The sequence below is a fragment of the Zymoseptoria tritici genome, chromosome 11, assembly GCF_000219625.1.
Source record: "Zymoseptoria tritici IPO323 chromosome 11, whole genome shotgun sequence".
In the NCBI taxonomy this organism is placed as follows: domain Eukaryota; kingdom Fungi; phylum Ascomycota; class Dothideomycetes; order Mycosphaerellales; family Mycosphaerellaceae; genus Zymoseptoria; species Zymoseptoria tritici.
Window position 1 is genome coordinate 684,582 of NC_018208.1, and position 27,003 is coordinate 711,584.

At 54.8% G+C, this 27,003-nt stretch overlaps 7 protein-coding genes across 7 annotated transcripts; 4 read left to right on the forward strand and 3 right to left on the reverse strand.

Annotated features, from left to right (window-relative positions):
- Nucleotides 1-762: 762 nt before the first annotated feature.
- Nucleotides 763-4,293, forward strand: ARID2401 (ARID/BRIGHT DNA-binding domain-containing protein; the record flags this gene model as incomplete). Its single annotated transcript, XM_003848299.1, has 2 exons — nucleotides 763-891; nucleotides 1,078-4,293. The coding sequence occupies one exon, from the start codon at nucleotides 1,117-1,119 to the stop codon at nucleotides 4,291-4,293; it is 3,177 nt and encodes a 1,058-aa protein (XP_003848347.1).
- Nucleotides 4,294-5,793: 1,500 nt separating this feature from the next.
- On the forward strand, nucleotides 5,794-10,692 carry MgAtr4 (ABC transporter; the record flags this gene model as incomplete). Its single annotated transcript, XM_003848300.2, has 1 exon — nucleotides 5,794-10,692. One exon carries the CDS (start codon nucleotides 5,794-5,796, stop codon nucleotides 10,690-10,692), a length of 4,899 nt encoding a protein of 1,632 aa, XP_003848348.1.
- A 4,737-nt stretch (nucleotides 10,693-15,429) lies between these two features.
- MYCGRDRAFT_96622 (uncharacterized protein) lies at nucleotides 15,430-17,427 on the reverse strand (the record flags this gene model as incomplete). Its single annotated transcript, XM_003848582.1, has 1 exon — nucleotides 15,430-17,427. One exon carries the CDS (start codon nucleotides 17,425-17,427, stop codon nucleotides 15,430-15,432), a length of 1,998 nt encoding a protein of 665 aa, XP_003848630.1.
- A 489-nt stretch (nucleotides 17,428-17,916) lies between these two features.
- On the forward strand, nucleotides 17,917-18,873 carry MYCGRDRAFT_111248 (uncharacterized protein; the record flags this gene model as incomplete). Its single annotated transcript, XM_003848301.1, has 3 exons — nucleotides 17,917-18,097; nucleotides 18,156-18,445; nucleotides 18,505-18,873. The coding sequence occupies 3 exons, from the start codon at nucleotides 18,031-18,033 to the stop codon at nucleotides 18,871-18,873; spliced, it is 726 nt and encodes a 241-aa protein (XP_003848349.1).
- Nucleotides 18,874-19,490: 617 nt separating this feature from the next.
- On the forward strand, nucleotides 19,491-21,326 carry MYCGRDRAFT_96624 (uncharacterized protein; the record flags this gene model as incomplete). The annotated part of the gene is made up of 1 exon (XM_003848302.1): nucleotides 19,491-21,326. The coding sequence occupies one exon, from the start codon at nucleotides 19,491-19,493 to the stop codon at nucleotides 21,324-21,326; it is 1,836 nt and encodes a 611-aa protein (XP_003848350.1).
- A 513-nt stretch (nucleotides 21,327-21,839) lies between these two features.
- On the reverse strand, nucleotides 21,840-23,203 carry MYCGRDRAFT_96625 (uncharacterized protein; the record flags this gene model as incomplete). The annotated part of the gene is made up of 5 exons (XM_003848581.1): nucleotides 21,840-21,904; nucleotides 22,049-22,113; nucleotides 22,180-22,560; nucleotides 22,718-22,721; nucleotides 23,020-23,203. The coding sequence occupies 5 exons, from the start codon at nucleotides 23,201-23,203 to the stop codon at nucleotides 21,840-21,842; spliced, it is 699 nt and encodes a 232-aa protein (XP_003848629.1).
- A 1,610-nt stretch (nucleotides 23,204-24,813) lies between these two features.
- On the reverse strand, nucleotides 24,814-26,511 carry MYCGRDRAFT_49647 (uncharacterized protein; the record flags this gene model as incomplete). Its single annotated transcript, XM_003848580.1, has 1 exon — nucleotides 24,814-26,511. The coding sequence occupies one exon, from the start codon at nucleotides 26,509-26,511 to the stop codon at nucleotides 24,814-24,816; it is 1,698 nt and encodes a 565-aa protein (XP_003848628.1).
- Nucleotides 26,512-27,003: the final 492 nt, after the last annotated feature.

Genomic DNA, 27,003 nt, shown 5'->3' on the forward strand with positions numbered 1-27,003 from the left:
CTGTCAGACAGGACGTTAGGTCTTTTGGGAATTGTGAAGCTGCCTGCATACCTTAGCTGCCTTCACACAAGTGCGTGGCATGCCGCTCGGTCAATTCGTGCTTCTGATCCCAGTTGCCAACCAGTACGGCCATGCAAACCCATGGAATCTTTCAGGATGAAAGACATGGTTCTCGGAAGATTGGCCGGCTTTTCTGCCTCCCGACGGAAAAGGCAAAGAAGAGAGGAAGTGAAGAGAACCAGTCAAGGTAATAAGAGGCGTCGGGTTGGTTTGGGAGGGCGAGAGGGGTTGGGATTCAATCTCACACCTCCACCGCAAGGGCTTCACGCTGGGATGTTCTCTCTCGCCAGCAGTAGGGAAAGACGCAACAAAACAGAAAGATCACATCATACAAGCACGCTCTATATCTTCCCCAACCGAGACACAATCAAAGGCAAAATGGCTCGCCTCTCACATGTTTTGATGCGATCCCCGTTGTTCGATCGGCCGCACGGTCCCGCTTAGGTGTTCGGGAATGCGGTGACTGGCCGATGTGAACTAGGAGGTACTGTGAAATGCGCCTAGATTCTCATGCTGCCTATAAGCATTGGACGGTTTGGGTCGGCCGTCCGTCCCTATAGGCATTCTTGTGACTATCTTGTACTTCTCTTATAGATGTGTACATCTGAGAAACATGGCGACGAGGAGGGAGAGTCTCTCTCTTGTTCCTTCCTCTCTCCAGCCAAGAAAGCCGCCTCAGGCCACTAGCGCTTCTTCCTCTCTCTCCCACCCACCCGAACAGCAGCGCGCGCCCGACAGCACAGCGCGTGTCGAGACCCAGCAACGAAACAGTCCCGGATGCCAAACAAACCGCCGAGGCTCCATCATCACTATCCCTTCTCTGCTCTCTAGGTGAGTGTCTGCATGCCGTCGGACCTCTATCTCACTGCCACCACCACCTCGCGCGCCGCCCTCCCACATTCCTCCTCCTCCTCCATCACCATCACCATCACCAATACTCCCATGCGACACGATCCATTCCCTTTGCGCCTCGATCCCTCCTCGCGCATGCCCTCTCACTAACAATGCCGCTATCAGTATTGATCCCACTCCTCCCCACTACCCACACATGTCACCATGAACCAAGCAGGATGGGCCAACAACCAGGCCAACATGTACCCGGGTGCCGCCCAGCACCTTAATCCTCAAGCCATGAACTACAACTTCGACGTCAACCAATTCGCCCAGGGTCTGCAACATCAACAACAACAAGCTCAACAGCAGCAGCAGCAGCAGCAACAACAGCAGAATGGCACATCACAAAATCCCACCCCGAATCCACAACAACAACAGCAGTTCGCCGGCCAGAACTTCAACCCGGCCTCCGTCGTCCCGGCGAAACGTCCTCACGATGGCATGTCCGCCTCGCCTGTTCAACCATCACAAGTATCGCGCTCCCAGACTCCATCCTACGGCGGATACCCGAACGCCCAGCAGCCTTTTCCCAACGCGCCGACACCATACCAGCATCTTCAACAACCCGGTTCGAACAACGCGACTCCCTCTCCAACGATGCAGAACCAGCCTTTCCGACCACCACAACAACCGCGCATGAACAATGCCTCGCCGAGTCCATTCCCGCAGCAGCAGCAACCCCCACAAGGCAACTTTGCTGGACAAATGCCGCCCGGCGCGCCGCAGACTATGAATCAGGGCAATGGGATGACGCCGCAGAACGCCATGGCCCAGTATGGTCAGCAGTATGGGATGAGCCCGGGAATGTCTATGCCGGCTGGTATGCCAAACGCGATGGCGCAACAGATGGGAAACATGGCGAATATCGCAAACATGCCTCAGGATGCGCAGAGACAATATCAGCTGAAGCTGATGCAGCATCAACAGGCGCTGCGTATGCAGAGTGGCATGGCCAACGCGCGCATGGCTGCTGGACAGCCCGGGCAACCCGGACAAATGAGCAATCTCGCCGCGATCCAGCAGCAACAGCAACAGCAGCGACAGGCAGCGGGACAGATGGCGAACGGACAAGCTACAGCTACGAGCCAGGCGCAAGCTCAGAGCATGCACTTGCAGGCGGAGAAGCGGAAAGCTTTCATCAAGCAATTGCACGGGTATGCGCAGCAGCAAGGACGACAATTCAACCCGCAGCCGCAGGTGGCCGGGAAGCCGTTGGACCTCTACACATTGTTCAATTATGTGATCTCCAATGGCGGCTCGCAGCAAATCGAACGTCAGGGACAATGGCCAGGTATTGCCGCGAAGATGCAGTTTCCACCGAATGCAGTGGAGGAGATCAAAGCAACGTACCTGAACGATGTCGGCGCATATGAGCGCGCATGGACACAGGTTAGGTTGCAGCATAAGCAAGATCAGGCTCGAATGCATGCACAGCAGATGGCGGGATATGGTGGAGGACAACAATCTCCTACAAAGGCGATACCCGGACCGACTGCACAGACTGCGTATCAGCAGCAAATGCAACAACTGCAGCAGCAGCAGCAGCAAAATCCGCCACCGCAGAGCACACCCGTCCAGGCAAATGCCGCATTGCCGCAAAATGGTATGACAACTCCTGGGCAATTGATGGGTCCTGGAGCTGGACAGCATCACCGACGGACGAGCAGCATGAGGCGGCCTGACCAGACGACACCCCAGACCGGACCCGTACCTCCTGGAGCTGGAGCGTCACCTTTGTTGGTGAAGCAACAGCGGCCGCCATCGGTCAAGCAGGAGAGCAGTGGCGCTGTTATGAAGAGCGAGGAGCCTCAAAGCTCCAACTACGTACCTCAATCGCGATCGATTGAGTCGGACGGCGGGTATGACATTCCCGCATTGTTTGAGCTAGGGACGGTGATCGAGCGGGCGAAGCCCAACATGCCGACGGTCGACGAGATGGGTGTGATTGACACGAAAGCCATCACCCTGAGTCTGGCATCTGGCATCCACTCTGAGGTGCGGTATGCACTGGACACGCTGGTCATAATAACATTCGAGACTCGCGTGGCCCTTAATTTGGAGCAATGCGAAGATCTACTGGATGTGCTAATAGACTGCGCCGAAGAACAAACCGAGGCCCTCTCAGAAGAGGCCGTCGAGGTCTCGGACGCACTCGACCTCCCCTCATACGAAGACGTCCTCCGCAACAACAAAATCGAAGCCGATACCTTGCAAGACGTCCCTGAGTTTGGCACGCAAGCCTATGACCTCGATCGCGCTGCTGACAGACTCATTGCAATCACGACCATCCTTCGCAATTTCTCCTTTTACGAATTCAACCACCGCCTGCTCACGTCCTCCACGGCGATCAAATGGCTGAGCAACACCATCCGTCTTCTCGGCACGCGTAATATGCTTTTGAGGACTCACCACAACACTCAGGACTTCTACAAGGACATCGTCATCTTCCTCTCCAACGTCACGCAGACGCTTGAGATCCCATCTCGCGAAGATGCGCTGCATTTACTCCACTTCCTCCTCGCTTTTGCCCCACAACCCGCTCCCTCTTTCGCCAATAGCACGAGCACTCCACCTACACTCTCATTCACACCCTACGTTCCGTCTCTCCACCGCTACCTGCCTCCAGCGGTCGACTCCCTCGCCAAACTCCTCGCTCGTCAAGACCCTAACCGTGGCTTCTACCGCTCCATCTTCTCCAGCTCCAACAATTCCTCCCTGGACAGCAGCGCCGAGGAATCTCCTCTCGATCTTCTAACCCGTTCCTTCGCCCTCTCAATCTCCATCCTCCCCGACCGCACCGCCGTGCCTCATCCTTCCAACTCGACCCAACTCCGCCTCGTGGAAGCTCGCAAAGCACACCTCACACAAGGAATGCTAGCCGCAGACATCCTCACCACGCTCCTGCCGAACGATGATGTCGGAGCCATAAGGGCGAGGAGCTGGATCGAGAGCGAAGATGGATGGGTTGTGGGACTGTTGAACCTCGCGGCGCTATTGAGCGTGGATCGAGGCGGTATGAATGGACAGAAGGGAGGACTGGGACTAGATCAAGAAGCCGCGAGGGGAGTAGGGCAGAGATGTCTCGGTATGGTGAGACGATTAGCGGAGAGGGCGAGGAAGGCGCCTGTAGAGAGCGATGGCGTTAATGGGACGAGTGAAGGTGATGATGAGGATGCGCTGTCGTATGAACAATTGGTCAGGGAACACAAGAGCCGACCCAAGTGGGAGGGTATCCCGCAAGGACATGCGATTTTGGGCGCGTTGATGATGCCTAGCACGGACAAGGTCGCGTTGGGCTTGCTTTGTGGATTGCATGAGATGGCGATGCAGAGTGTATGAGGTTGGAAGGGAGAATGATGGAATTCATGATTTGTGGGTGCCAGATGAGAGCATGTGGAAAAGGTGTTTGGGTATGGAGATGGGCGTACAGACGGGAATTGGGTCTGTGTGGTGGTGCGGGGAGAGACGAGATGAACTGTATAGTCCAACGAAATTACTTGTGAATTCATGTATACTTCTGTTCTATACCAGCAAAACCCTCCATCGACGTTGCGTATCTGTGCACATCTACACCTCTATCTCACGAGCATAGCCAAGGGCCTCAGCGCGGAGAACGGAGTCACGGACGAAGAATCTATCCTATCCTCCGTGCCCGGCTCATCCATGAGGATCGTCACACTACTGGAGGTACTGACTTCCTTCTCGATCGAAAAGCCCACCCAAGCACGGCTCTCCACGCTAAAAATCTCCCTCCGCGGATCTCAGGGAAATAAAGTTACATCAGGTAGCTCGAGATCGGCGGATGGAGGTACATGCAGGTGTGCCACGTTGTTTGCGAGATTTGCCGGGGTATGAACGTGGAGTTGTGGTTGTTTTTGTTGGGAGACCAACTCGAGCAGACCGTCGCGAGTGCCAGGGAACGGTGAAGGCGTTGCGACTTGGCGGGTTATTTTCACGATCAAGTGTCGAAGGTTATGCCTGCACAAATCCAGCAAATGCCTTACAATGTGCGGCTCTCGCAAGTCCCGAATGAACTTCCAACTGAGATGTTCCTTGATTCGGATAGGGAAAGCTTTGCCGGTTGAAGTCCGGGCTTGGCTGGGGCTTGCATAAATCTTGGCTGATGAAATGCTGAAGTTTTTGTGAATCGTCTTTGAGTTTGTGCAAACGAAGTTATGAACAGGGGTGTGCACAATAGCCCCATAGTCTCCATCTTTACAGCCCACTTCCTCCTGTAACTGTTGCACAAAGGATTCTAGGCCACGATCGCCACCCGACTGCCACTTCCACTTCCACGTGTCGCTGCTCCAGTTTCATGACTCCTTGTGGAGTCGAGATTCCGGGAGCACAAGAAAAGTACATCCGTATACATAAAATCGGAAGACTGGTGAGAGAGAGGATGCGATGCGGCTGCAAGAACTTTTTCATGGGCGGATCGCACAAAAGCTTGGCCTCCCGCTATTGATGTATGACGACAAACTGCACCAGTCGTATGGAATGCGAATCGCCGTTAAACTCCGAATGAGTGAGCACAATTGAGTGGACCATGTCGCCGCTCTCCGGTAACGTGAGGGCGGAGGTTCTACTTCGACCCGTTCCCTGAGTCGCTTTTGTTTATTATACACCCGCCCGCCCCCCGCTCTCTCTTTTTGACCTCACTTCATTGATACAGATTCCTTTGCCCTAACGAGATTGCTTGCGGATCCGTTGCCAAGCCGGGAATTCCTGCAATCCCTCGGACTGCGCTGTTTTGTTGTTGTCTTCAGCAGCAGCAGCATCGAGTGACTTTTCCTTGTCCTGACTGGCATCTCCTTGCATTGCATCGCAATACAAGCAGCCATGGCCACAGGCGGGAGCGCGAGCACGCCCATCGTGGGAGACTACAACCCGGAGCGAGTCGAGCAATTATTCGACATTCCCAGGCCGGAGCAGGGCAACATCTACGTCGAGGCTGAGAATGCCGCACGAACACCATCTGGAGCGCAAGAATCGCAACTCTCCGGCTCCACTCCCGGCATCAACACTGCTGATCATGCCGATGATTCGTACCTCACAGCAAACGGCAGAGAGGCGGCCGAGAGCATCAACGACGATAAGAAGTCCTCCGGCTTCAACAGCGATGACGATCAGCCCATCAACGCAGAGGAGCGCAATATTCTCAGGCGACTGGCCACAAACTCGCGCCGCTCAATGAATAACACGAACGAAGACCCGGAAGCTCTGCAAAGGACGGGAACGCTCGACGGCCTCGGTATGGACGACCCGGTCTTTGATCCGAACAGCCCGCGTTTCGACCTCTACAAGTGGTTGAAGCTCACCCTCAAATTGGTCAACGATGAGGACATCAAGATCAAGCGTTCCGGTCTTGCTTTCAAGGACTTGCACGTCAGTGGAAGCGGCTCAGCGCTCAACTTGCAGCCGACTGTCAGCAGCATGTTGAGTGCTCCTCTGCGAATAGGGGAGATGTTCAGCATGGCAAAGAAACCTCACAAGCAAATCCTGCGCAGCTTTGACGGTCTGATGAAGAGCGGAGAGCTACTGATCGTGCTTGGTCGTCCGGGTTCAGGCTGCAGTACTCTTCTCAAATCCCTGACCGGTCAAATGCATGGTCTTACGATGGATGAGAAGACCACCATTCACTACAACGGTATCGATCAGAAGCAGATGATCAAGGAGTTCCAGGGTGAAGTTATCTACAATCAAGAGGTGGACAAGCACTTCCCGCATTTGACAGTCGGTCAGACGCTCGAGCATGCCGCGGCGTTGAGAATGTCGCAGCAACGACCTCTTGGGACTTCCCGTCAGAGTGCGGTGGAGTACCTCACGCAGGTCGTCATGGCTGTGTACGGGCTCAGTCACACATACAACACCAAGGTCGGCAATGACTTCGTCCGTGGTGTCAGTGGAGGAGAGCGAAAGCGTGTCTCCATCGCTGAGATGGCTCTCGCCGGCTCGGCTTTGGCAGCTTGGGACAACTCGACTCGTGGTCTCGACTCCGCCACTGCCCTCACATTCATCAAGGCTCTCCGTCTCAATGCCGACCTCGTTGGATCCGCACACGCCGTCGCTATCTACCAAGCATCTCAAGCCATCTACGATCTCTTCGACAAGGCGATTGTCCTGTATGAAGGCCGCGAGATTTTCTTCGGTAAGGCGAGTGTCGCGAAGAAGTACTTTGAGGACATGGGCTTCTACTGCCCCTCCCGACAGACGACAGGAGACTTCCTCACCTCCGTCACCAACCCCGCAGAACGCCAACTCCGCGAAGGCTACGAAGACCGCGCTCCACGCACCGCCGACGACTTTGAAAAGTACTGGCACGATTCGCCCGAGTACCAGACCCTTCAGAAGGAAATTCAGGCATACGAGGAGGAGTACCCCGTCGGCAACTCCTCCGAACTCGAAGCTTTCCGCAGCTTCAAGAACGACAACCAAGCCAAGCACGCCCGCCCGAAGTCCCCTTACGTCGTCTCCGTGCCCATGCAGATCAAGCTCAACACCAAGCGATCCTGGCAGCGCATCTGGGGTGACAAGGCGCAGACCTTCACGCCCATGATCTTCAACGTCATCATCGCTCTCATCATCGGTTCCATCTTCTTCAACAGTCCACCTGCGACTTCCGCCTTCACTGCGAGAGGAGCTGTGCTGTTCTTTGCTATTCTGATCAACGCTCTGTCGGCCATCTCGGAAATCAACTCGCTATACGATCAACGTCCGATTGTGGAAAAGCATAAATCCTATGCTTTCTACCATCCTGCAACAGAAGCAATCGCCGGTATCGTCATGGATGTGCCGCTGAAATTCGTGGTCGCCGTGTGCTTCAACTTAGTGCTGTACTTCATGTCTGGCCTCCGACGCGAACCGGCGCAGTTCTTCCTGTTCTTCCTCATCGCTTTCGTGTCGACTTTCGTCATGAGCGCCGTGTTCCGAACATTGGCTGCGCTGACCAAGACGATCTCCCAAGCTATGGCGCTGTCCGGAGTCATGGTCCTCGCACTGGTCATCTACACAGGGTTCGTTGTGCCAACCAAGTACATGAAGCCGTGGTTTGGCTGGATTCGATGGATCAACCCGATCTTCTACGCTTTCGAGATTCTCGTCGCCAACGAGTTCCACGCAAGAGAGTTCGAGTGCTCGCAGTTCATCCCAACCTACACTCAGTTCGGCGGTGAGACTTTCATCTGCAGCGTCGTTGGCGCTGTTGCCGGTGAGCTCACCGTCACCGGAGATGCTTACATCGCCGAGATGTATGGCTACTACTACTCGCACGTGTGGAGGAACTTCGGTATCCTGCTGGCCTTCTTCTTCGCTTTCATGGTCATCTACTTTGTCGCTGTCGAGCTCAACTCCAGCACTTCCTCCACCGCCGAGGTCCTGGTCTTCCGCCGTGGACATGTTCCCGCTTACATGCAGAACATTGACAAGCCTGGGAAGGAAGATGGCGAGGCTGCTGCCGCTGAGAAGGGACCTGAGAAAGGTGACGAGGGCGGCGACGTTAGCGCCATCCCACCACAGACTGACATCTTCACTTGGCGCGACGTGGACTATGATATTGAGATCAAGGGCGAGCCGCGCCGACTCCTCGACCACGTCTCTGGCTGGGTCAAGCCAGGTACTCTGACCGCTCTGATGGGAACTTCTGGAGCCGGAAAGACCACCCTTCTCGATGTGCTCGCCCAACGTACCACTATGGGTGTTGTTACCGGAAACATGTTCGTCAATGGCGCTCCTCTCGATGATTCTTTCCAGCGCAAGACTGGGTACGTCCAACAGCAGGATCTTCATCTCGAAACCTCGACCGTCCGTGAATCGCTTCGCTTCTCCGCTATGCTTCGTCAACCTCGTACTGTCAGCAAGCAAGAAAAGTACGAGTACGTCGAGGAGGTTATCAAGATGCTGAACATGGAGGACTTCGCCGAGGCTGTTGTCGGTGTTCCCGGAGAAGGTCTCAACGTCGAGCAGCGTAAGCTGCTTACGATCGGTGTGGAACTCGCTGCTAAGCCAAAACTCCTCCTCTTCTTGGACGAGCCTACCTCCGGTCTCGACTCCCAATCCGCTTGGGCTATCTGCGCCTTCCTTCGCAAGCTCGCCGACGCCGGTCAAGCTGTGCTCTGCACAATTCACCAGCCGTCCGCCATCCTTTTCCAAGAGTTCGACCGCTTGCTCTTCCTCCGCAAGGGAGGTCACACCGTCTACTTCGGTGACATCGGCAAGAACTCCCGCACTCTGCTGGACTACTTCGAGAGCAACGGTGCCCGCGACTGTGGTGAAGAGGAGAACCCGGCTGAATACATGCTTGAGATTGTTGGTGACGATTCGTCTGACTGGGTTGGAACTTGGAACGACAGCAAGGAAGCCGGCGAGGTACAGCAGGAGATCGAACGCATCCACAAGGAACGCTCCTCCGCGGCGAAGAACTCGACCGACGACAACGACGACCCCTACGCCCACGCCGAATTCGCCATGCCTTTCGGCGCCCAACTCAAGATGGTCACTCACCGCGTGTTCCAACAATACTGGCGTATGCCGAGCTACCTGTTCGCGAAAATGGCTCTCTCCATCGCCGCTGGTCTCTTCATCGGTTTCTCCTTCTACTCCGCCGACGCCACCCTCCAGGGAATGCAGAACGTCATCTACTCTCTCTTCATGCTGACCACCATCTTCTCGACTCTGGTCCAGCAAATCCAGCCCCTCTTCGTCACCCAGCGCTCTCTGTACGAAGTCCGCGAGCGCCCATCGAAAGCATACTCCTGGAAAGCCTTCCTCATCGCCAACATGGTCGTCGAAATTCCCTACCAGATCATCGCCGGCATCCTCGTGTACGCGACCTTCTACTATCCCGTCGTCGGCATCCAGTCCTCCGAACGCCAGGTGCTGGTCATGCTTCTCTGCATCGTCCTCTTCGTCTACGCCTCGACATTCGCACACATGTGTATCGCCGCCATGCCGGACGCTCAAACCGCAGGAGCCATCGTCACCTTCCTCTTCTTCATGGCCCTCATCTTCAACGGTGTCATGCAGCCTCCCAGCGCCCTGCCAGGCTTCTGGATCTTCATGTACCGCGTCTCACCCTTCACTTACTGGGTCGCATCCATGGCCTCCGCCATGCTACACGACCGTCAAGTCACCTGCTCCGACACGGAGATCTCCACCTTCCAACCTCCTCAAGGCCAAACTTGTGGGCAATACATGCAACCCTACCTCGAAGGCGGCGCGGCCGGCTACCTGCAAAACCCCGACGCCACGGCCGACTGTGGATACTGCTCCATTCGAGTTGCGGACACCTTTCTCAGCGGCGTCGGCATCTCCTGGTCCAACCGCTGGAGAGACTTCGGCCTCGTCTGGGTGTACGTCTTCTTCAATTTGGGCATGGCGGTGTTCCTGTACTGGTTCTTCCGCGTGCGCTCGCACTCCAAGAAGACTAGCAAGAAGAGCAAGAAGAGCGGCGACAAGAAGGGTGCCGCTGCCGTCGCGGGTACTGAGAAGGACGACAAGAAGGTCAAGAAGACCGACACGTCCTCTTCTTCCGAAGGCAACACTCCCGCTGCCGCTTCCGTCGACCCGGAAAAGGACGCGGAAGCTCAGCGCTCGGGCTCGACGACTTCGGCAAAAGCGGTGAAGAGACAGACTTCACGCACGGCGGGCCTGACGAGGACGGTCAGTGAGATGGGACAGAGCGTGTTGACGACGAATAAAGGCCGGTCGAGGGCGAATGAGAGGAATGCTCATGTCTATTAGAGGAGGATATCGACAGAACGGTGGAGTCTGGAAAGATGCTAGACATGTAATGGTTGGAAAGGGGGGAAATGTATAGATGGGGAAAAGGATTTCGTGCATAGATTTCTCTTTCTCTTTCTCTTTTGGATTTTTGCTTTTTTTTTCAAGCGAGGCGCTCGATGGGATTCAGTCGGTCTAGATAGTTGGTTGCACAGGACAGAGGAGATGATACAGAATTGACGTCAGGATTTACCTTGCTGGCCTCGTTCTCTCATGATTCCTGTCCGACCATCTCTTCCACAGGTGGAGAAGTTGTAGAGCTGAGGAGCTCTCCGTTCGCACAGTCTCCTCCGTAACGCTTGAGCTACTTTGTCTTGTCTCTCTTCCTTGCTCCGTGGCCCGCATCGAGTGGATGTCTCATCAGAAGCATGATCTCTTTCTTGATGCTGGGACGCTTTCCAGGAACCGCTCATTCCTGCTACCAGGTTTGGTAAGGACGAGGATCTGTCCGTTGGCTTGGACTGCTGCATGGTTCTGCGAGACTGCATCTCGGGAAAGCCTCCTTCTTGAATCGAACATTAGCCTGTCTGGAATCCTTGCCATTTGCATGGTATGGCTCTCACTCCGGAAGACGATCCGTGATGAGAGAACGCCTCAAACTTTCACATGGCGCTGACCGCACGCCCACGAGGTAGGCATATTCATTCTCTCCACTCTCTTCACCAACGAGAGTCCTAGCATGTCCGTAAACATTTTCATTGGCATGGTCATTCTAGCATTTCTCGAGCACCATGTCTCACTAGTGCCGAAGCATCTATGCATGTGACAAAACCCTGAACTGAACGCCGTCTCACTTCCTCTCATCATCTCTTTCACATGCCGAAGCAAACACTTCACCATCCTCCGATCACGTGGCTCGCAGCCTTGTCCTTGTTGCGCACCACCCAGCCCTTCGCCAGCGGCTGGAACGCCAGCACACCTCTGATCAACTCCTCGACCCGCTTCGCCAGCACGCTCCTCCAAGCCCGCTGCATCTTCAACACAGTAGTCAACACGTGCACTCGAGTCTCTCCGAGCACCGCACACTCCCTGCCCACCGACATGTACACGATGCGACGGCGCATCTCCTTCCACTCCTGCTTCTTGCGCCACACACGCTGCAGGATGCGCACGCTGCGCAGCTTGCGATCACGTGGCAACACGGTGGCGGCCAGGTAGGCCAAGTTTGCAATTGTCGTGTTGCGGGTGGGATTGCGGTTGATGTTGTAGAACTGCTCAGACCAGAATTGGCCGCAGCCGAGGAGCTGGAGGTATTTCTCGAGGGTTGGGCGTTGAGCGATGTGCTCAGGACCGTAGGTCTTGCAGAGAGCGAGCCAGACGCGAGGGCCTCCGAAAGAGGTGGTCATGTCGTCGACGGGAATTCCATGCTCGGCGGCGTGGACGGTGGCCCAGGCCTGGAGAAGGCCCACTACCTCTCCGAAGGTTCGTGCTCCGATTTCGTTGTTGGGGAGGCAGGAGGTGTCGATGCCGGCGCGCTTCACGTCAGCGAGGAGGAGCCCGAAGTCCACAAGGTGGATGTGACCGTAGAAGCTGGTGATATTTGTCAAGAGGCTGATGGTCTTCACGCGGTGGCCATAGAGGATGTTTCGTGGGTCAATGTCAGCCTGTGGGAAGCCGTCTCGGTAACAGGCAGCATTGAAAGCATCAATCGCCAGGCGAATGTTCCACAGCTTCTGGGCGTCGCTGATACAGGGATAGCGGAGGTGACGAGTGAGGATTGGCTCAGGAAGGTGGCTGCGTTCGTCGTCGAAGACTTGATCTGTGCCCCAGGTGGCTTCCGACAGCATCACATCATCTGCCATGTTGAAGTCGGGGCGACGACTCAGAGTTGTTCCACCCGGGCTGAGACACTTATCGTCCTCGTAGAGAAGGAGCTCGACCAGTTTGACGAGGAGCACACCATCGCGCAGGTCGACGGCAAGGTTGTCGATATGGTACTGGAGCTCGCTGAGGGGGTGTTGCTCGTAGACAACGTCGTATCCCAGCCTGGACAGCGCGGTCTCCAAATTCGGCGAATTTGGCAGAAGCATTCTTCCGAGAGCTTCGAGCACCCCCGCTGAAGACTTCAGCTGCGATTTGGGCCTGAACAGTAGCATCGGAATTTGTCCTTCGTCCTGAACGCGATCGAGAAGCCAGATAAGCATCAGACATCGCTGCAAAGTCTTCCGCTCTCGTGCTTCAGCGATCATGGCCTCGCTGGCGCCGGCTGGATGTTGGGCGCCGACATCGTAGATGAAAAAGGACTCCAGGAAGAGATTCAGGTTCCGCTTCTCGGCGTGAGGATCAATCGTGTTGGCGACCAGAGGATTGTTGCTCGGGAGCTGACGGCCGGTCACGACTTCCACGGCAGCGGAAAGATATTTGGGGTTGTAATTCGTCCACAGGTTCAAGAACTGTCTCCTCAAGCCAATGTCCCGGGTCCGATCATGAGGATAGTTCGGATTCACGGTTGGTTGGATCGATCCGTACTGCAGTGCCGCTTGCAAGCGATTGTTCAGAATTACGACCTCTTCCACATCGTAGGTGGCGAGCATATACGCCCTCAACTCGGGGATCGTCCATTCATCGGCTGTGATGGCGAGTCCTGCTTCGGCGAAGATGACGTTCGTGACGTGCGTGACGGCGATTTCTTGCTGATCGACCCAGTTGTCGTCGAAGATCTCCGGATGTTTGACAGTCTCCGTGAGAAGAGGGAAAAGCTGCAAGTTTGCCGCTTTGGTCGCTCTGCGGCGCTCCGCGATGGTGACTTTCAAGGACGCTGGTGGAGCGACCTTGTCTGCAATGTCTAGGACTTCTTGCTTGGGTTCAGGGACGGATTTGATGGACTTGGCGGGCTGGGCAGTGTTGAAGCTGGGTTCAGGGCTCAGCTTTGTCGTGGAGGCACTCTTGGGCGGTGGAAGGCGGGCACTCTGCGCTGTCGGAACGTGGTCGGTCGTGGAAGCGCGGTTGCGGGATGGCAGGCCGGCACTCTGGGAAGTCGGGCGCATCTTGTAAGCGCTCTTACGTGGTGGAAGGCCGGCACTCCTGATGTTCGGGATGCGGATTGTCAATGGGCCTGACTGCGAGTCAGGAATCATGGACATTCGCTTTGGTTTTGGCTTCGGCTTCTGATTGCCATCGATGGAAGATTGCATGGAGAAACGTGGCGGGATGTTCTCCTTACCAGTAGGGCTTTGAAGAGAGATTAGCTCAGTATCATTCTGCACGGCATAAAGGTCAGTACTTACGCGCCCGCAACGTCATTCGATTCGCCTTGGAATGCATGGTTGTGAGGACTCTGCATCAGCTGGCCGAGCGGCATGCGTTTTGGTGCAGCTGCCAATGAGAGCCTCTTAGGCTTGCGCAGTGGCTTCTGCTTGATGGCATGACTGTCGTCGGAGGTCTGGGTGGAGTCGACCGGGATGCCGACTTGGAAGGTGTCGTCCAGGCGGTCTGTATGAAATCAGTCAGAGAGAATGGTCAGGGAGGTATCGTTGATGTTCCGACTTACTAGTGTTGTGTGCTCCCGGATGGATGGTGAGCATCGTCGTGTCGTCGCTTGGGACGAAGATCGTCCTCCTCCTCTCGCCACCGTCCTCCTTTGCATCTCCCGTCTCATCACCACCGTAGTCCATCATCTCCACCGACCGCCGTGTAAGATCCGAGATCACCGCTTCCTTCGACCCAGGTCCCTTGGTCCTATCGCCTTGGCTACGTACTTCATTCGACATCACGTTGCTGCTGCCGCTGACGCCGCCGAGCATCCTCCTAGAACGCATCGCAGGCTTGCTGAGCAAGGTCTTACCTGTACTCGTAGGTCCGCCGCTTGGAGCTGGCTCGCTGGCTTCCTCCGCCACGATGTCGAGATCGTTGCCGTTGGGCCGTCGTACTGCTCCGCCGAGCATGGTCGATTGAGGTCGTCGTGGTGGAAGGTCGACCGCGCGGGTGAAGTCGACGTTTTCAGTGTTGTCGTCTGTGGGTGCGATGCTCAATCTCCAAGGTGGAGCTGCCGCAGGAGGGCACGGAGTGGTGTCGGGCAGCATGATCGATGCTGTTGTTCGAATGAGAGTGTCTTGAAGCTCAGCTTCCAGCTGAATTCGTTCTTGGTGGGCTCTTGGCGGGGCCTTGATTTCTGATGCGTCGCAGCGTTTGATCCGGATAATCGACCGGAGTTGAGGAAGTGAAGTGCTGAGATCCCGGGTCGTACAAATGGGGCGGAGGACCCGTTGTTGTGAATCAGCCGGCCCATAGCAACGATATTTAGAACTATCTGCACGCCGAGCCAGCCAATCAGAAACGATGCCAATCGCCAGGGCCGCAGCTAGTTGAGCGACACATCTTTTTCGGAGAGCGGTTTCACATTGCCATTGTAAGAGCTCATATACACAATGTGTTTTTGATACAATGTGTGAAGCAGCCAACGATGCCTCAATACCGTAGAGAGACGCTGCAAAGGCAAGGGGCATTTCTCTTGAGGTGGTTCGTATGGCTGTGATGAACGGAGACGAAGCCCATGGAGTACGATAGGATTGTGATTTTGAGACGGCAATTGTGTACAGCAGCGATAGTTTGAGATGCTATATCATCATGTGCAGACCACCGGACTCATGTTCTGCATTCAGAGTCCCGCCCATGTTGAACGAGGACACTAAAGGAAGGGTATGTATGCGCTTGCACTCGACTCCATACAGCCACAGCAACATCAAATGGAACGACTGCTCACGCCTTCTTCCATGTATCTCCATTGCACTCGACCAAGCCGTCTCCCTCCATCATCCTCAGCAGCATTAAAACATGCTCATCGCCCCACGTGAACGTTGGAATGACCATCTTGACCATATTCGTGATTCCCATCGGCCCCTCCACTGGCCTGGGACCATTATTCGTCAACAGCGTAGAGATGAACATTGAGAACATCGGCGCCTGCTCTTTCAACTTCCTTTCATCGGCCAGTGCGGCTAGCATGCCCTCGTCCATGTCCACATCTTCTGTGCTGCGGTCGGCGACGATGCCAGGCTCCATGTCTAAGCGCTCCAGAACAGCATATTTGCCTGGCGTGAGTTCGTAGAGGACTCTGCTGCTGGTCCAGTGGTGGATCGCGAGAAGAACGAGCTCGGGTGGCATCTCGAGTGCTTCGGCAATCTCATCAGACGAAAGACCGGTTGCCGGGTCGTAGTTGATGGGAGGATCATTTTGATCTCCCTGCAGTCCGTCGCAGAAGACATCGATGACACTAGCCTTGAAAGCGTCCACCGAGTCCTCCACCGTACGGTCCTCCAGCTCCAAGACCACATCCGCTCTCGATTGTACATGTTTCCAGCGAACGACTCGCGTACCGTTGAAGTTCTTGTACTGCTGCGAGTACGCGTCCAGTTTCTGCTGTATTTGGTGAGGGATCTTGAAGTCTTCGCTCGGATACTCGGGCCAGAAGTGGCTTGACATGACTTTGACGTCAAGTTCGGGATGAGTGGTGGTCGGTTGTATTGGTTCGAGGGGCAGACGAGCGCGCTTGGGATAGTAGATGTTCCCGCGACGGGTAGCGACTAGCGAAAGAGCTCCACCGAACAATTTACGATCGATACGAGTCTTGAACATGTCGTACAGGACGTCGCCGTGGATACCTTCTGCTGGAAGGGCTCGCTGGATCTCTTTGGGTGTGACGGTGCCGATGTTGGTCGTTCGTGGGTTGAAGTGGGTGTGCAGCGCCACCGAGTCCTGCATATCCTTCAACATTACTTCGGCGTTGTGCATCTGTCCGGCATCCAGGCGTGCCTTGAGCAGCTCGATAATCTTGATCTCTTTGGAGAAGTCCGCGCCGGTCTTATGGAGGAAGTTGTCGCCGATTGCAGCTGTAAAAGCTTTGGCAAAGTCTTCCTTCTCGAACAAGGCCAGAATATGAGCTACAACGTCGTCTGACTTGGATGACTTGTAATTTGGTCCAGCGTCAATCGGGTCGGGCATCCATGTCATGTCACTCCAGTCGATCATCTTGTCGTTTTTGGCGTCGACGGCAGAGGTGATGACTTCGTGTGCAATGTCGGGACAGACTTTGTCCGGATCGTGACCGGTGACGGTGCCGTTGATCTCGTCAATATCTGCCAGCAGGCTGTCGGCAATAATGGTCGCCGTATCGTCTCTCCCACGTAAGTAGTTGCGAATTCGACTTGCGACCTTCTCCAGTAGGACACCACGAGAGTCCAGTGCTTGGAAGACATGGATGACACTGATGTAGATGCCCAGGATTTCCGTAGTGCTCGCCCCTGCGTGGAGTAAACGCCGTTGAAACTGGTCCAGAAATGATGCGCACAGGTGCGCTTTCTCGTTCGGACCATTCGTGCTGAGGTACTCCCTGATATCGAGGATGGCACCTTGGCTGGACGGCCAGCTGCGGACATAGTCGAACAATGAGCTTACTCTTGACCGACCGAGATGGTTCTCTGCAGCGGAAACGAATTGCTCAGCTGGTAGCTTCAGTAACGCCTCACCCGTCAGAGTAGATATAGCCTGTTCCGTTGCTGGCACGAAACAGTCCCGGATCCAGCAACGTAGCTTGGGCATAACAGAGGATCTGCCACTCCAGTCGACTTGGAAGCAGCGTCTCTCCACAGCGGCATCTCGCAGTATGCGATGAACAGCTAGCGCAGCAGCCCGCTCCTTGTTCGATCCGCTAGAGATGGTCGAGCCGATACGACTAAGCAAGTCGCTCTCCAGATCCATGTCGCAGTGACAATGCTCCTCGTGAAGACATTTCGAGGTCGTATTTATGGCTTGCTTCTGAGACTGGAACGACGGCTTCGTGACGGAGTTGCTCGCGTCCTTCGATCGCAGCTGTGATGTAGATGGCCGCATGGATCCAGATTGATGGAGTGAGCCGCCATGGTCCCTTGGCCGTCGTGATGAAGTCGTGTGTTGCTGTCTTGGAAACACCGAAGCGAAGACACTGTCCGGAAAGGATCCTTCACCGGCTCGCCCGACTGCCGCCGCCATGGTGAGTGTCTCTTCGTTTCTTGGATCAGACTCATCAATCGAAAGTGAGCTCGTCCATGCGCGTTCGTAACGCGATAGACTTTGTGGCTGAATCTCGAAGCTGCGCCTCTTCAGGTTCGACTGTGGCTGTGCTGTGACGTACATCTCTTTGTGGTCGGGCGGTAAACTTGAATTCACTTGATCGTCGAATAAACAACCTACGTCGTCGTATTTCACCGCTTTCTCCTTCACACTTCAAACGTCCTGCCTGATTCGACATTCCTCTTATTCAGTCGATCAGTCACCACCACCTCATCACACGCTGCAAACAACGAGCACCATCTCACCGCCAGCATGTCGAAACGAAGCGGCGTGCCCAATGGCGTGGAGAAGTCTGCCAAAGAGGCCACCCAAGAGCCCAGTGAGTGCTGATATCCTCATGAGAGCCGCCAATGAACAGCGACTGACCATACTCACAGCTCCCGATAAGCAGTCTCGTCTCATCAACGACCCGAACCCAGGCCACTTCAGCCTGGTCCGCGCCTACCACCTCGCGGATTTCATCACTCTCATGAACGGCTTCTGCGGTATCATGTCCATCATGTCCTCCATGCGCTACTGCTTGACTCCGAGCCATACACAGCACCTGTGGGCCGCTCTCGCTCTGATGCCATTTGGCTTGTTCTTTGACTTCTTCGATGGCAAGGTAGCGAGGTGGAGGAAAAAGAGCAGCTTGATGGGACAGGAGCTTGACTCCTTGGCAGATCTGGTACAACACATACCATTGGTTGGATACGAGAGTCAAAGCAAAGCTAACACGACTTACAGATCTCATTCGGCGTGGCACCCGCAATGTGTGCTTTCTCCCTTGGCATGCGCACCGGTCTCGATCAGCTCCTCCTGACTTGCTTTGTCCTCTCTGGTCTTGCAAGACTCGCACGATTCAACGTCACGACCGGGAACGTTCCGAAAGATGCCACTGGCAAGGCCAAATACTTCGAGGGTCTCCCAATCCCCACAAGCCTGTCGATTGCTGGTCTGATGGCTTTCTGGGCGTCAAAGGGCTGGGTCCAGGACAACATTCCTTACGGAACGATCGCCAAGGGCACAATCTTCGAGATGCATCCGATTGTGGGTCTGTTCTTGATTCACGGATGCTGCATGGTGTCCAAGAGTCTTCACATCCCGAAGCCGTAGAGAGACAGTCTTTACCGACAGACGTGGACATGAAAGAAGCGTTGGAGTTGTGGCTGAGCAGCGGTGAAAAGTTTCAGGGCGATTTGCATGGTGGAGTCGAGTGCAGCGCATAGATACCCTTCCTTTAGTGTCTTCGTTCAACACGCCGGGACTTTGAATGCAGAACATGAGTCCGAGAGCACCTACGCCCCCTTCTCGCCGCTGGTGGTCTTCAATACTTCGAGGTCAGTGATCATCATTAAAGCTGGGAAATGCGGAGTAATGACAACCTTCTAGGTCATTGCTGACTACAGTCGATTGAAAGATAAGTTTGACAATTAGGTTGGGTTCGTAAGTCGTCCCTGTGAGACAACAAGCCCGTCTGAGAATACCTGTAAGTCACTTCGATATCTTCTTCTTTCGAGCTTTTGTGAATGAGGGCAGACGGACTTTTTATATTTTGCCGTGTCTTCGCCGCATGTTTCTCGATTCGACACTTCGACACCTCAAGCATTCACTTCAATTCACGTCACCTCGCGCTTCGGCACGCCCCGCGCCTCCGCCAATTTCTCCAAGTTCCCTCTTCCATCTCTTGTCATTCTTCCACCGGCATCCCCGAAACGCCATCCGATCGCAAGATGGCATCTCCGTTCGGCGGCAAGCCTCTTGCGCCGCTCGAGTCATCCGCGCAAGGAGAACAAGAAGAAGAGTCGGACTTTTACGAGCATGTAGCAAAGCGCGCTCGATTGCATGCGCCCTCCTCGAGATCAGGCTCTTTCCAAAGCTCTCCCTTCGCCTCACTCGGAGAGGCGGTTGCGCGGGACGAGGACTCGCGACCATCACCATTTGGTCGGACAGATGCGCTCTCCGCCGGAGCAGCTGGACTCTCGAGCTCACCTTCTACCACTATCGCACCTTTGTTACCGTCGCAAGAGTCCGTTTCGGGAACGAGAAGCCCATCTCTCACTAGAGCATCACCATTTGGTGTCAACGAACCCATGCGCTCTACCTTCGGAGCTACGGCGCAGCCGAAGCTGTCTTCTTTCGCATCTTTTGGCAAACCCGCAGGCCCAGGCACACCGGCCTCATTCGCTTCGTTTGGCAGGACAAGCGCGGAATTTGGACCATCGACTTCCTTCCGTACCATGAAGATGACTCCCCGAGATCTTCAACCCTCTTCTGGCACACAAAAGAGCACTTCACCAGCTCAAATTCTCGAAGGTGATGATATTCTGGCGAAAGCTATGCAGCGCGCGATACAGAAGCGCAAGGCTGTCTTTGGTCACGAGGATGTCGCTGCTGACAAGGCTGTGGGCGACTATCTGACCCGTCTGGGTGCTCCAAATGTGTCCACCTTGGCAAGCGAGCTGTCCGTTGTTGCGCAGCAACACCCAGTGGCCATGGACTTCATCCGTCACATCTTCAAGAACAATGCGCAGTCAAGCACACCCGCCGTGCAGGGAATGTACGAAACTTCACGATCTCATTCTCAACGCATGCCAACAAACAATCTCGAAGCCCACGAGAGGATCTCGACAGACCACTCATTCTTCCTGCCTACGGAGAAATCTGAAGCCCGACTGGCGCAGCTTCGGAAGGGGAATTTGGACTTCACGACGGATGGTCGACGCGAGTCGAGCGCCGACAATTCGGCGCCTTGCAACTGCTCGGAACGCAGTGAAACAAAGACTCTGCCGGACACAGAAAATGGCGAAGACAACCTACCCTTCCTCGTCCTCGACCTCCCGCCAGAGCTGCGAATGGATGTTCTGAAGTCAGCCCTAAACCCAGGCTTCATCAGCCTCCGCAGCTGCGCCCACCATCTTCCGGCCGGCACCATTCCCGAAGTCTCACCTGCCCTCCTCCAGACAAGCAAGCAAATCGGACACGAAGCAAAAGACCTCCTGCTCGAAAATACTCTCATTGTCAACGTCTGGGTCGACTGCTCCTCCCGCTCCGTCGTCAACCCTCACCAACTCCCCAGACATCTCCACCCTTCCATCAAACACCTCACCATCGTCATCGACTTCACGCCCATCATCACTAGCCCCGCCACGGAGCGCGACTGGCGTCCGTTTCAGCGCATGACGAACTTGAAGACGCTTCGCATCTGCGCAATCAACGGCATCACAAAGACCTCCGGAAGCTCGGTCCGGCGCGACGACATCTACCAGGGCTGCGTCAAGGCTGTGGTTGAGCGGATCCCCAAGGACTGCGTCGTGTCCTACGGAGCCCATGCGCCTGCTGAAGAGGCCCACATTGCAGACATGACGAAGGCGCTGAACAAGCATGGACAGAGGTACACTGGGCTGGGTTTCAGTGGAAGATGCGGGGGCTGCTACAGCATGCCTGGAGAGGTGATTCTGGGTCATTTCCGAGAGCTTGAGAAGGTCGAGAAGGTTGTGCAGGGATGCAAGTCTGGGAGTACGTTGGATTGGCGGTTCATCAAAGAGGAACGCGAGGACACCGGTTGATGTTGACAAGGCGGTATAATGAAGTAGGTGGATCGCTGAAAGCAAAGCAAGGCCCAAAGCACTGAGTACAAATGGAGAATTGAGGGATGAAGACTTGGAATCGCGCCGCACGGAGGTGCTTTCTGGACGACCGGTCAAGGCACAGGCGTCGGGCTCATGGCGGCATCGACAAGCAGCTTTTAGACACGAACAATGCGATATGACTTCTTCCAATGTCGCAAAGTTGATCACTGACTGACTCACTCAATGCACTCAAAGGAGCTTCTTCAAATCCAGCGTTGAACACGAGACCGGACTAGTAGTTTCCACGTCCACGTTGCGAACGCAAGACGCATCGATACGCTGAGATGAGCCGGCGAGTCCAGGATCATGGGATCAAACTGGCTTCATTGTGCGTATAGTTTGTGAATGTTGTATCATGTACAGATACTCGGAGAGGCAGTGCAGCAGTCTCGTGAAGCCACTCTCCGAGAGAAAAGTGTAGTTCAACTAGCCGCCACATTAACGGTTAGCTTAGATTCTGTCTGAAGTGCGGAAGGTCTCGTTGGCTTTGTTGGGTACCGTGGAAATACTTGTCGCTACCGCACACGTTCAATCGAAACGATATCATTTACAGGAGCATATCAAGGCAATGTGGCGAATATGTACTCCGAAGCAGACATGATGTTCAGCCAGCTGCCGCACTAGTTCTAGCAATGAGCCCAGGCACTCAGAGTACGCACGGGTCGTGGATTCACGAACTCGTTCGTGGCCGTAGAAGTATTTCCGAGTCGAGAACCTGGTGCAGCTGCCGACCTTAACAGCGAATTCTGTGCCGAGTGCTGTCGAAGATCCTCGTGCAAGTACCACTTACACACTAGCCATGCGATTCAAGCTATGAGCGACCTTGTCGACCAGTTCGGGGGCTGCATCGGGGTCAATGGACGAGACGCGGTCGAAGTCAGCGAATGTCTTGTAGCAGATAGCGCTCGGTGCCATATCTAGCAACTCCTTGCCAGCCGGTGACACTTTGCGGTACTGTTTCCTTGCTAGCTCTTCGAGGTCTTCGCGAAGGATGTCGTTGAACTCTGCTGGTTTGATCTCCATGTTGTATAGCACACGCAGCCATTTCTTCAAGGTCGCGATACCTCTCGCCGTTCTCTCTGGATCATCATCTTCGTCTTCATCTTCATCCTCGTCTTCGTCTTCGCCTTGAGACTCGTACGAGGTCATGCTGGTGTGTGGGTGGATCATCCTGCATACACTCCATGCATGCATTAAAGCCAAGGGCGCCTCCGGTTGCCCGAGTTAAGTGTTGGACCCGTGATACGTAGTGATCACGGACGTGGCGGTACTCGAGAGGCTCCTCAGACTCGATCTCATCCACGCCGCCCCCAGCACAGTAGACGCACAACGCTACACCAGTATAGTATCTCAGTCCGGCGTCTCTTATCGTGTCACAGCGGCCGCAGAGGAAGTGTCGGGAATGAGCTGGACTCTGTGATTCGAGCTCGTCGGTCGGTGTGCTGGTGTCGGCCGCTGATTCGGCAGCCTGCTCGCGTTGAGGATGGGTTGATTGATGTGTTGATTGGAGTGCCGCGAGCTGCTCGTCGTCGTTCTCAGCTTCGATTCCGCCCTTTCGGTGGGTGGTGCATTGAGTAGATTCGCGTGGGGGTTGTGGAGCGGCGCTCGCTGGGCGGTAGCGTGCTGCTACAATGAATTAGCATAGAGTAATGTATCTCGATGAGGGTAGACTTGCTCGTCGTCTTGACGCGTGACTTCAATAGAGCACGTAGATGGTTCTCGTGGTCGCCTCCATCGTTGTTATAGATCAAGAACCGCGTGAGCGCCTTCGTGCTATCCTCTGCGTCACGTTGGACACGCTCATCTGCGTCCATGGGTGGCCGCGTCGTCAGAATGTGGTGTGGTGGTCATTCATGTCGATGAGTGGGCTTGAGTCGCGACGTTCATTCCATATATGGCAAGAACCCTCAGGGTCCCACCGCCCCGATAGTGATAGTGATCCGCGAGCTCGCTTTCGCTAAACTCCACCTCATGTGCCGATAGGTACAAACTGCATTTCCTCACTCCACCAACGAGTGATAGTCAGTAGTTGGAACTCATGTTGCTCGCATCTGTCAGTCATTCTGTCCCAGATCAGCGCCTCGTCTGAAGCCTCCTCGACGCCATCGTTATCACGCTTCCCCTTCCTCAGAAACCCTCAAACCCTCCGCCAGACGTGCTGTCAACTCATTGTAATGTTTTGCGTAAAACATGTTATTGCTCAAACCATCTCAACACCCTCCGGACACAGTTCCTCTCGAGCCATCCAGGCCACAGCATTTATTATTGCTTCCAGCCGTGTCTTGGAGTTCAATCGTCTAGCTCATAGGCCTTCAGCTCCTCGAACATTTTGTCTTGTGCGGACCATGCTTTCGTCTTGAAGGCCGGTCGTGCCCGTCCCTCAATCTCATGTTTGTACATTCGAATCAGCTCAGCGTTTATGCCCTCAAGCACGAAACTGACGGCTGTCGTCTCTGGCCTCCTTATTCCTGGCTCCCACAATGGCTTGTTGCAGTCCATCACCATCATCGTATCCTTCCCGTAAATATCCCTCCGATTCTCTTCGTTAAGAGTGTGCATACTGCTGCGAACACCCTCGTCCTCCCTTGCTCTATCGTCCGCTATGCTTCCTTTGCTCTTGTCCGCCTCTCCACTGCTCTCGCTAGTCCTCGCGTTTTCGTTCGGGTCTGACGGGCTCGTAGATCTGTCGAGTGCTTTCTCTGCTTTCTCTGCCGAGGCTGCGTTGGTTATGTCGCTTTGAAGAGTCTCGTCCGTACCTGCGGCGCCTGTCATTGTTAGCAATACCTTCGCCTCCCTAGAAGCACGTTGTCGTTCTTACCCGATATAGGCTGCTTGTCCTTTAGCCTCCTCTCTTTCCGTCGCGCTCTCTTCTCCCTCTTGCGCTCCTTCTTCTCCTTCGTTTCTAGCTTCTCGTTCTCCCCTCCTTTGTCCTCGGCTCTCTCTACAGCTTTGTTTTTCCTCCACGCCGCGCTCCTCTTGGCCTTTTCGTTTTCTCCTCTTGTGGCGGTTTGCTTCCCGTTACACTAGCATCGTCTCGCTGAGATGTCGTCGTAGACATCTGGCTAGCCATCGAATGTGCCGCTTGGAAAATCTCTATCGTATGCGCGCTCGTTGCAAAGTCTAGCACTATAGCCGCTTGTTGCGGTCCATCACCATCATCGTATCCTTCATCCCCCACCCAATCTGTGGAACGCTCGATCGGATCTCTTTCTCCGAGCCCAGTCGAGTCGTAGTCGTACCCGTGTGGTCGTGAACCCCGATATCTACCTGCTGCTCGGCTTTGCTGGAATGTCCGTCGCTGCAATCAAGCTCGCTGCCGCGCCTTCCATCGTCCGGTATGCCTCCTCGTCCTCCGTCCACTTCTTCACCGTCGAGGCATCCGCCGTCTATGCAAGAATGACGGCCTCGAGTCTCGTTTCTTTCCTCACTTCTTGCCCTTCTTCTTGCCCTTCGCACCTCCGCCGCCGCCAACAACGCTCTTCAATGCTGCATGACCTTCCGCTTCCACGTGCTTGAATAGCTGCGTTCGACTGGGAAAGTACTCTCTACAGACTTCACAATTGAGTCCTTTATCTACTGGTGCTCCAGAAGCCGCGGCAGCAGCTTTCTTCGCTCGCTTCTGCGCGGCTTTACCCATCTTTTTTGACGGGCCAGTGGAATCGTCGCCATTTTCCGAGGCTCCCGTCGTCGGTGTATCGAGAGAAGCGGACACGAGGCGGGCTTGTACTGTTTCGAGGGAGGCGTAGTCGTCGTTTTCGGAGTCGGATGGTGAGAGTGGTGTTGGTGCCTTTGTTTCTGCTTTTTTCGATTGGTCTGTGGGAGCCTCATTCGTCGCTGGTGTTTCGACGTCTCCGGCGTCTTTGAGCGAGGCGTTGTTCGCATAAGCATCCGGTTCAGCATCGTCAAGCGTATCGTCGGTCCCATGTGAGCCACCATTGGCTCGAACTTCATGATCATCCAAATCGTCCGCCACATCTTCAAGCATCTCCTCCCCGTCCACATCGACTTCGGGTGTATTGATACCTCCGCTCTCGCCATCACTGCCATCCAAGTCCAGATGCGCATTCTCCTTCCGCATCTTATGTTGCAAAGCTCTCACCGCCTTCTGATGCTTCTTACTCTTCTCATGCGCCTCCCACTGCCTCTCACTCTTGAAGATCTTATTACATGCCACACACTCCAGAACATGCTCCTCGACCTCCTCTTCCTCACTCTCCTCCAACTCCTCCGGCTCTCTGACTTTCGTCCACTCCGGCACCTCATCCTCCATCTTCGCCGCATTCGCCGCTCTCGCCCTTGCCGCCTGCGCCTGTGCCGCATCCCTCAACACCCTTTGCCGTTCCTCCTCAGTCTGCGTGTTCGGTACATATCTCGGATCCCGCTTCCGAACAAATGCCACCAAAGACCTGACCGCATCATTAAACTCCTGCTTCGCCGCTTTCCTCAACTTTCCGTTTTCCTCCTCCATGCGCCTTCGAATGAAGCGATCCGGCGCCTCGGATAATCTGTACTTGTCCACCCACGAAAAGCTTTTCACCGTGGCAAATCCTGCCCACGCCGCATAGAATGCCTTGACCACATCTCCGTAGTCATCGTCCCTGTGCCCAAAAGTCGGATACTCGCGAAACTCGCCTCCCTCCCAATCTGCTGCAACTTCCTCTTCCTTCGCTAATTGATCAAACGTCTCACGAATAAATCCAAAGAATCCCGACGGCGCATCCGAAAACTCAACATTACTGTTAAATTTCCTTACCAACCTCGCCAGATCATCCGCTGTCGTTGCTCTAACATTCCCAAACGAAGGCGCAGCACCTGCACTTCCATCTCCACCGATATCGTCATCTCCACGGAGAATGGCTGTTTCATGGCTATCGTACCAGGCTCGTTCCTGTGGATCGGAGAGGACTTCGTAGGCGGCTTGAACTTCTGCAAAGGTCTTTGTGGCTGCTTCTTCGTTGCCGTGGTTCCGATCCGGATGTAAGAGAAGGGCTTTTCGGCGATAGGCTTTTTTGATCTCGTCTTCTGTTGCTTGTCGAGTGATGCCCAGGAGTTCGTAGTAGGATGTTTTCTGGGTTGTGGTGGAGTTGCCGGTATTGCTATCGCTCGATTGACTGGCGCCCATGGCGGGCTCTATCGAGAGTCAATCTCCCGATTCAGTGAGCTTGATGGAAATCGTCTGAGGTATTGGTAGAAATTCTACGGCATATCAAGTGAGGTTGGCGGAAGTGCGGTTTGTGCTGAGTCATCAAAAACTGCGAGAGCGATCGCCGTGCGTGAATGACGAAGAATGGCTCATAAGGTAAGTACATCTTGGTGCTTTTTGATCATGAGAACTGTAGAATGGAGGATGATCGATAGGTAAGAGAAGATGACGTTTCGAGAGTACTTGCATTTCATCCGGGACCAACTATATAGCTTAACAACGATGTCGTTCTCATCCTTGTGAATGTCAAAGTCGAGCCTCTCACTTGTATTGCAAGCACCCCGATGTGTCTTCTCCTCGCTGATTCATGCCCAGAGGAAGTCTCGATACGTCTGATTGTCGTTGATGAAAGGACGAGACTCATCAAGAGTGATGATAGACGCACGCTTGTGATTGCCAAGTATCACCCCC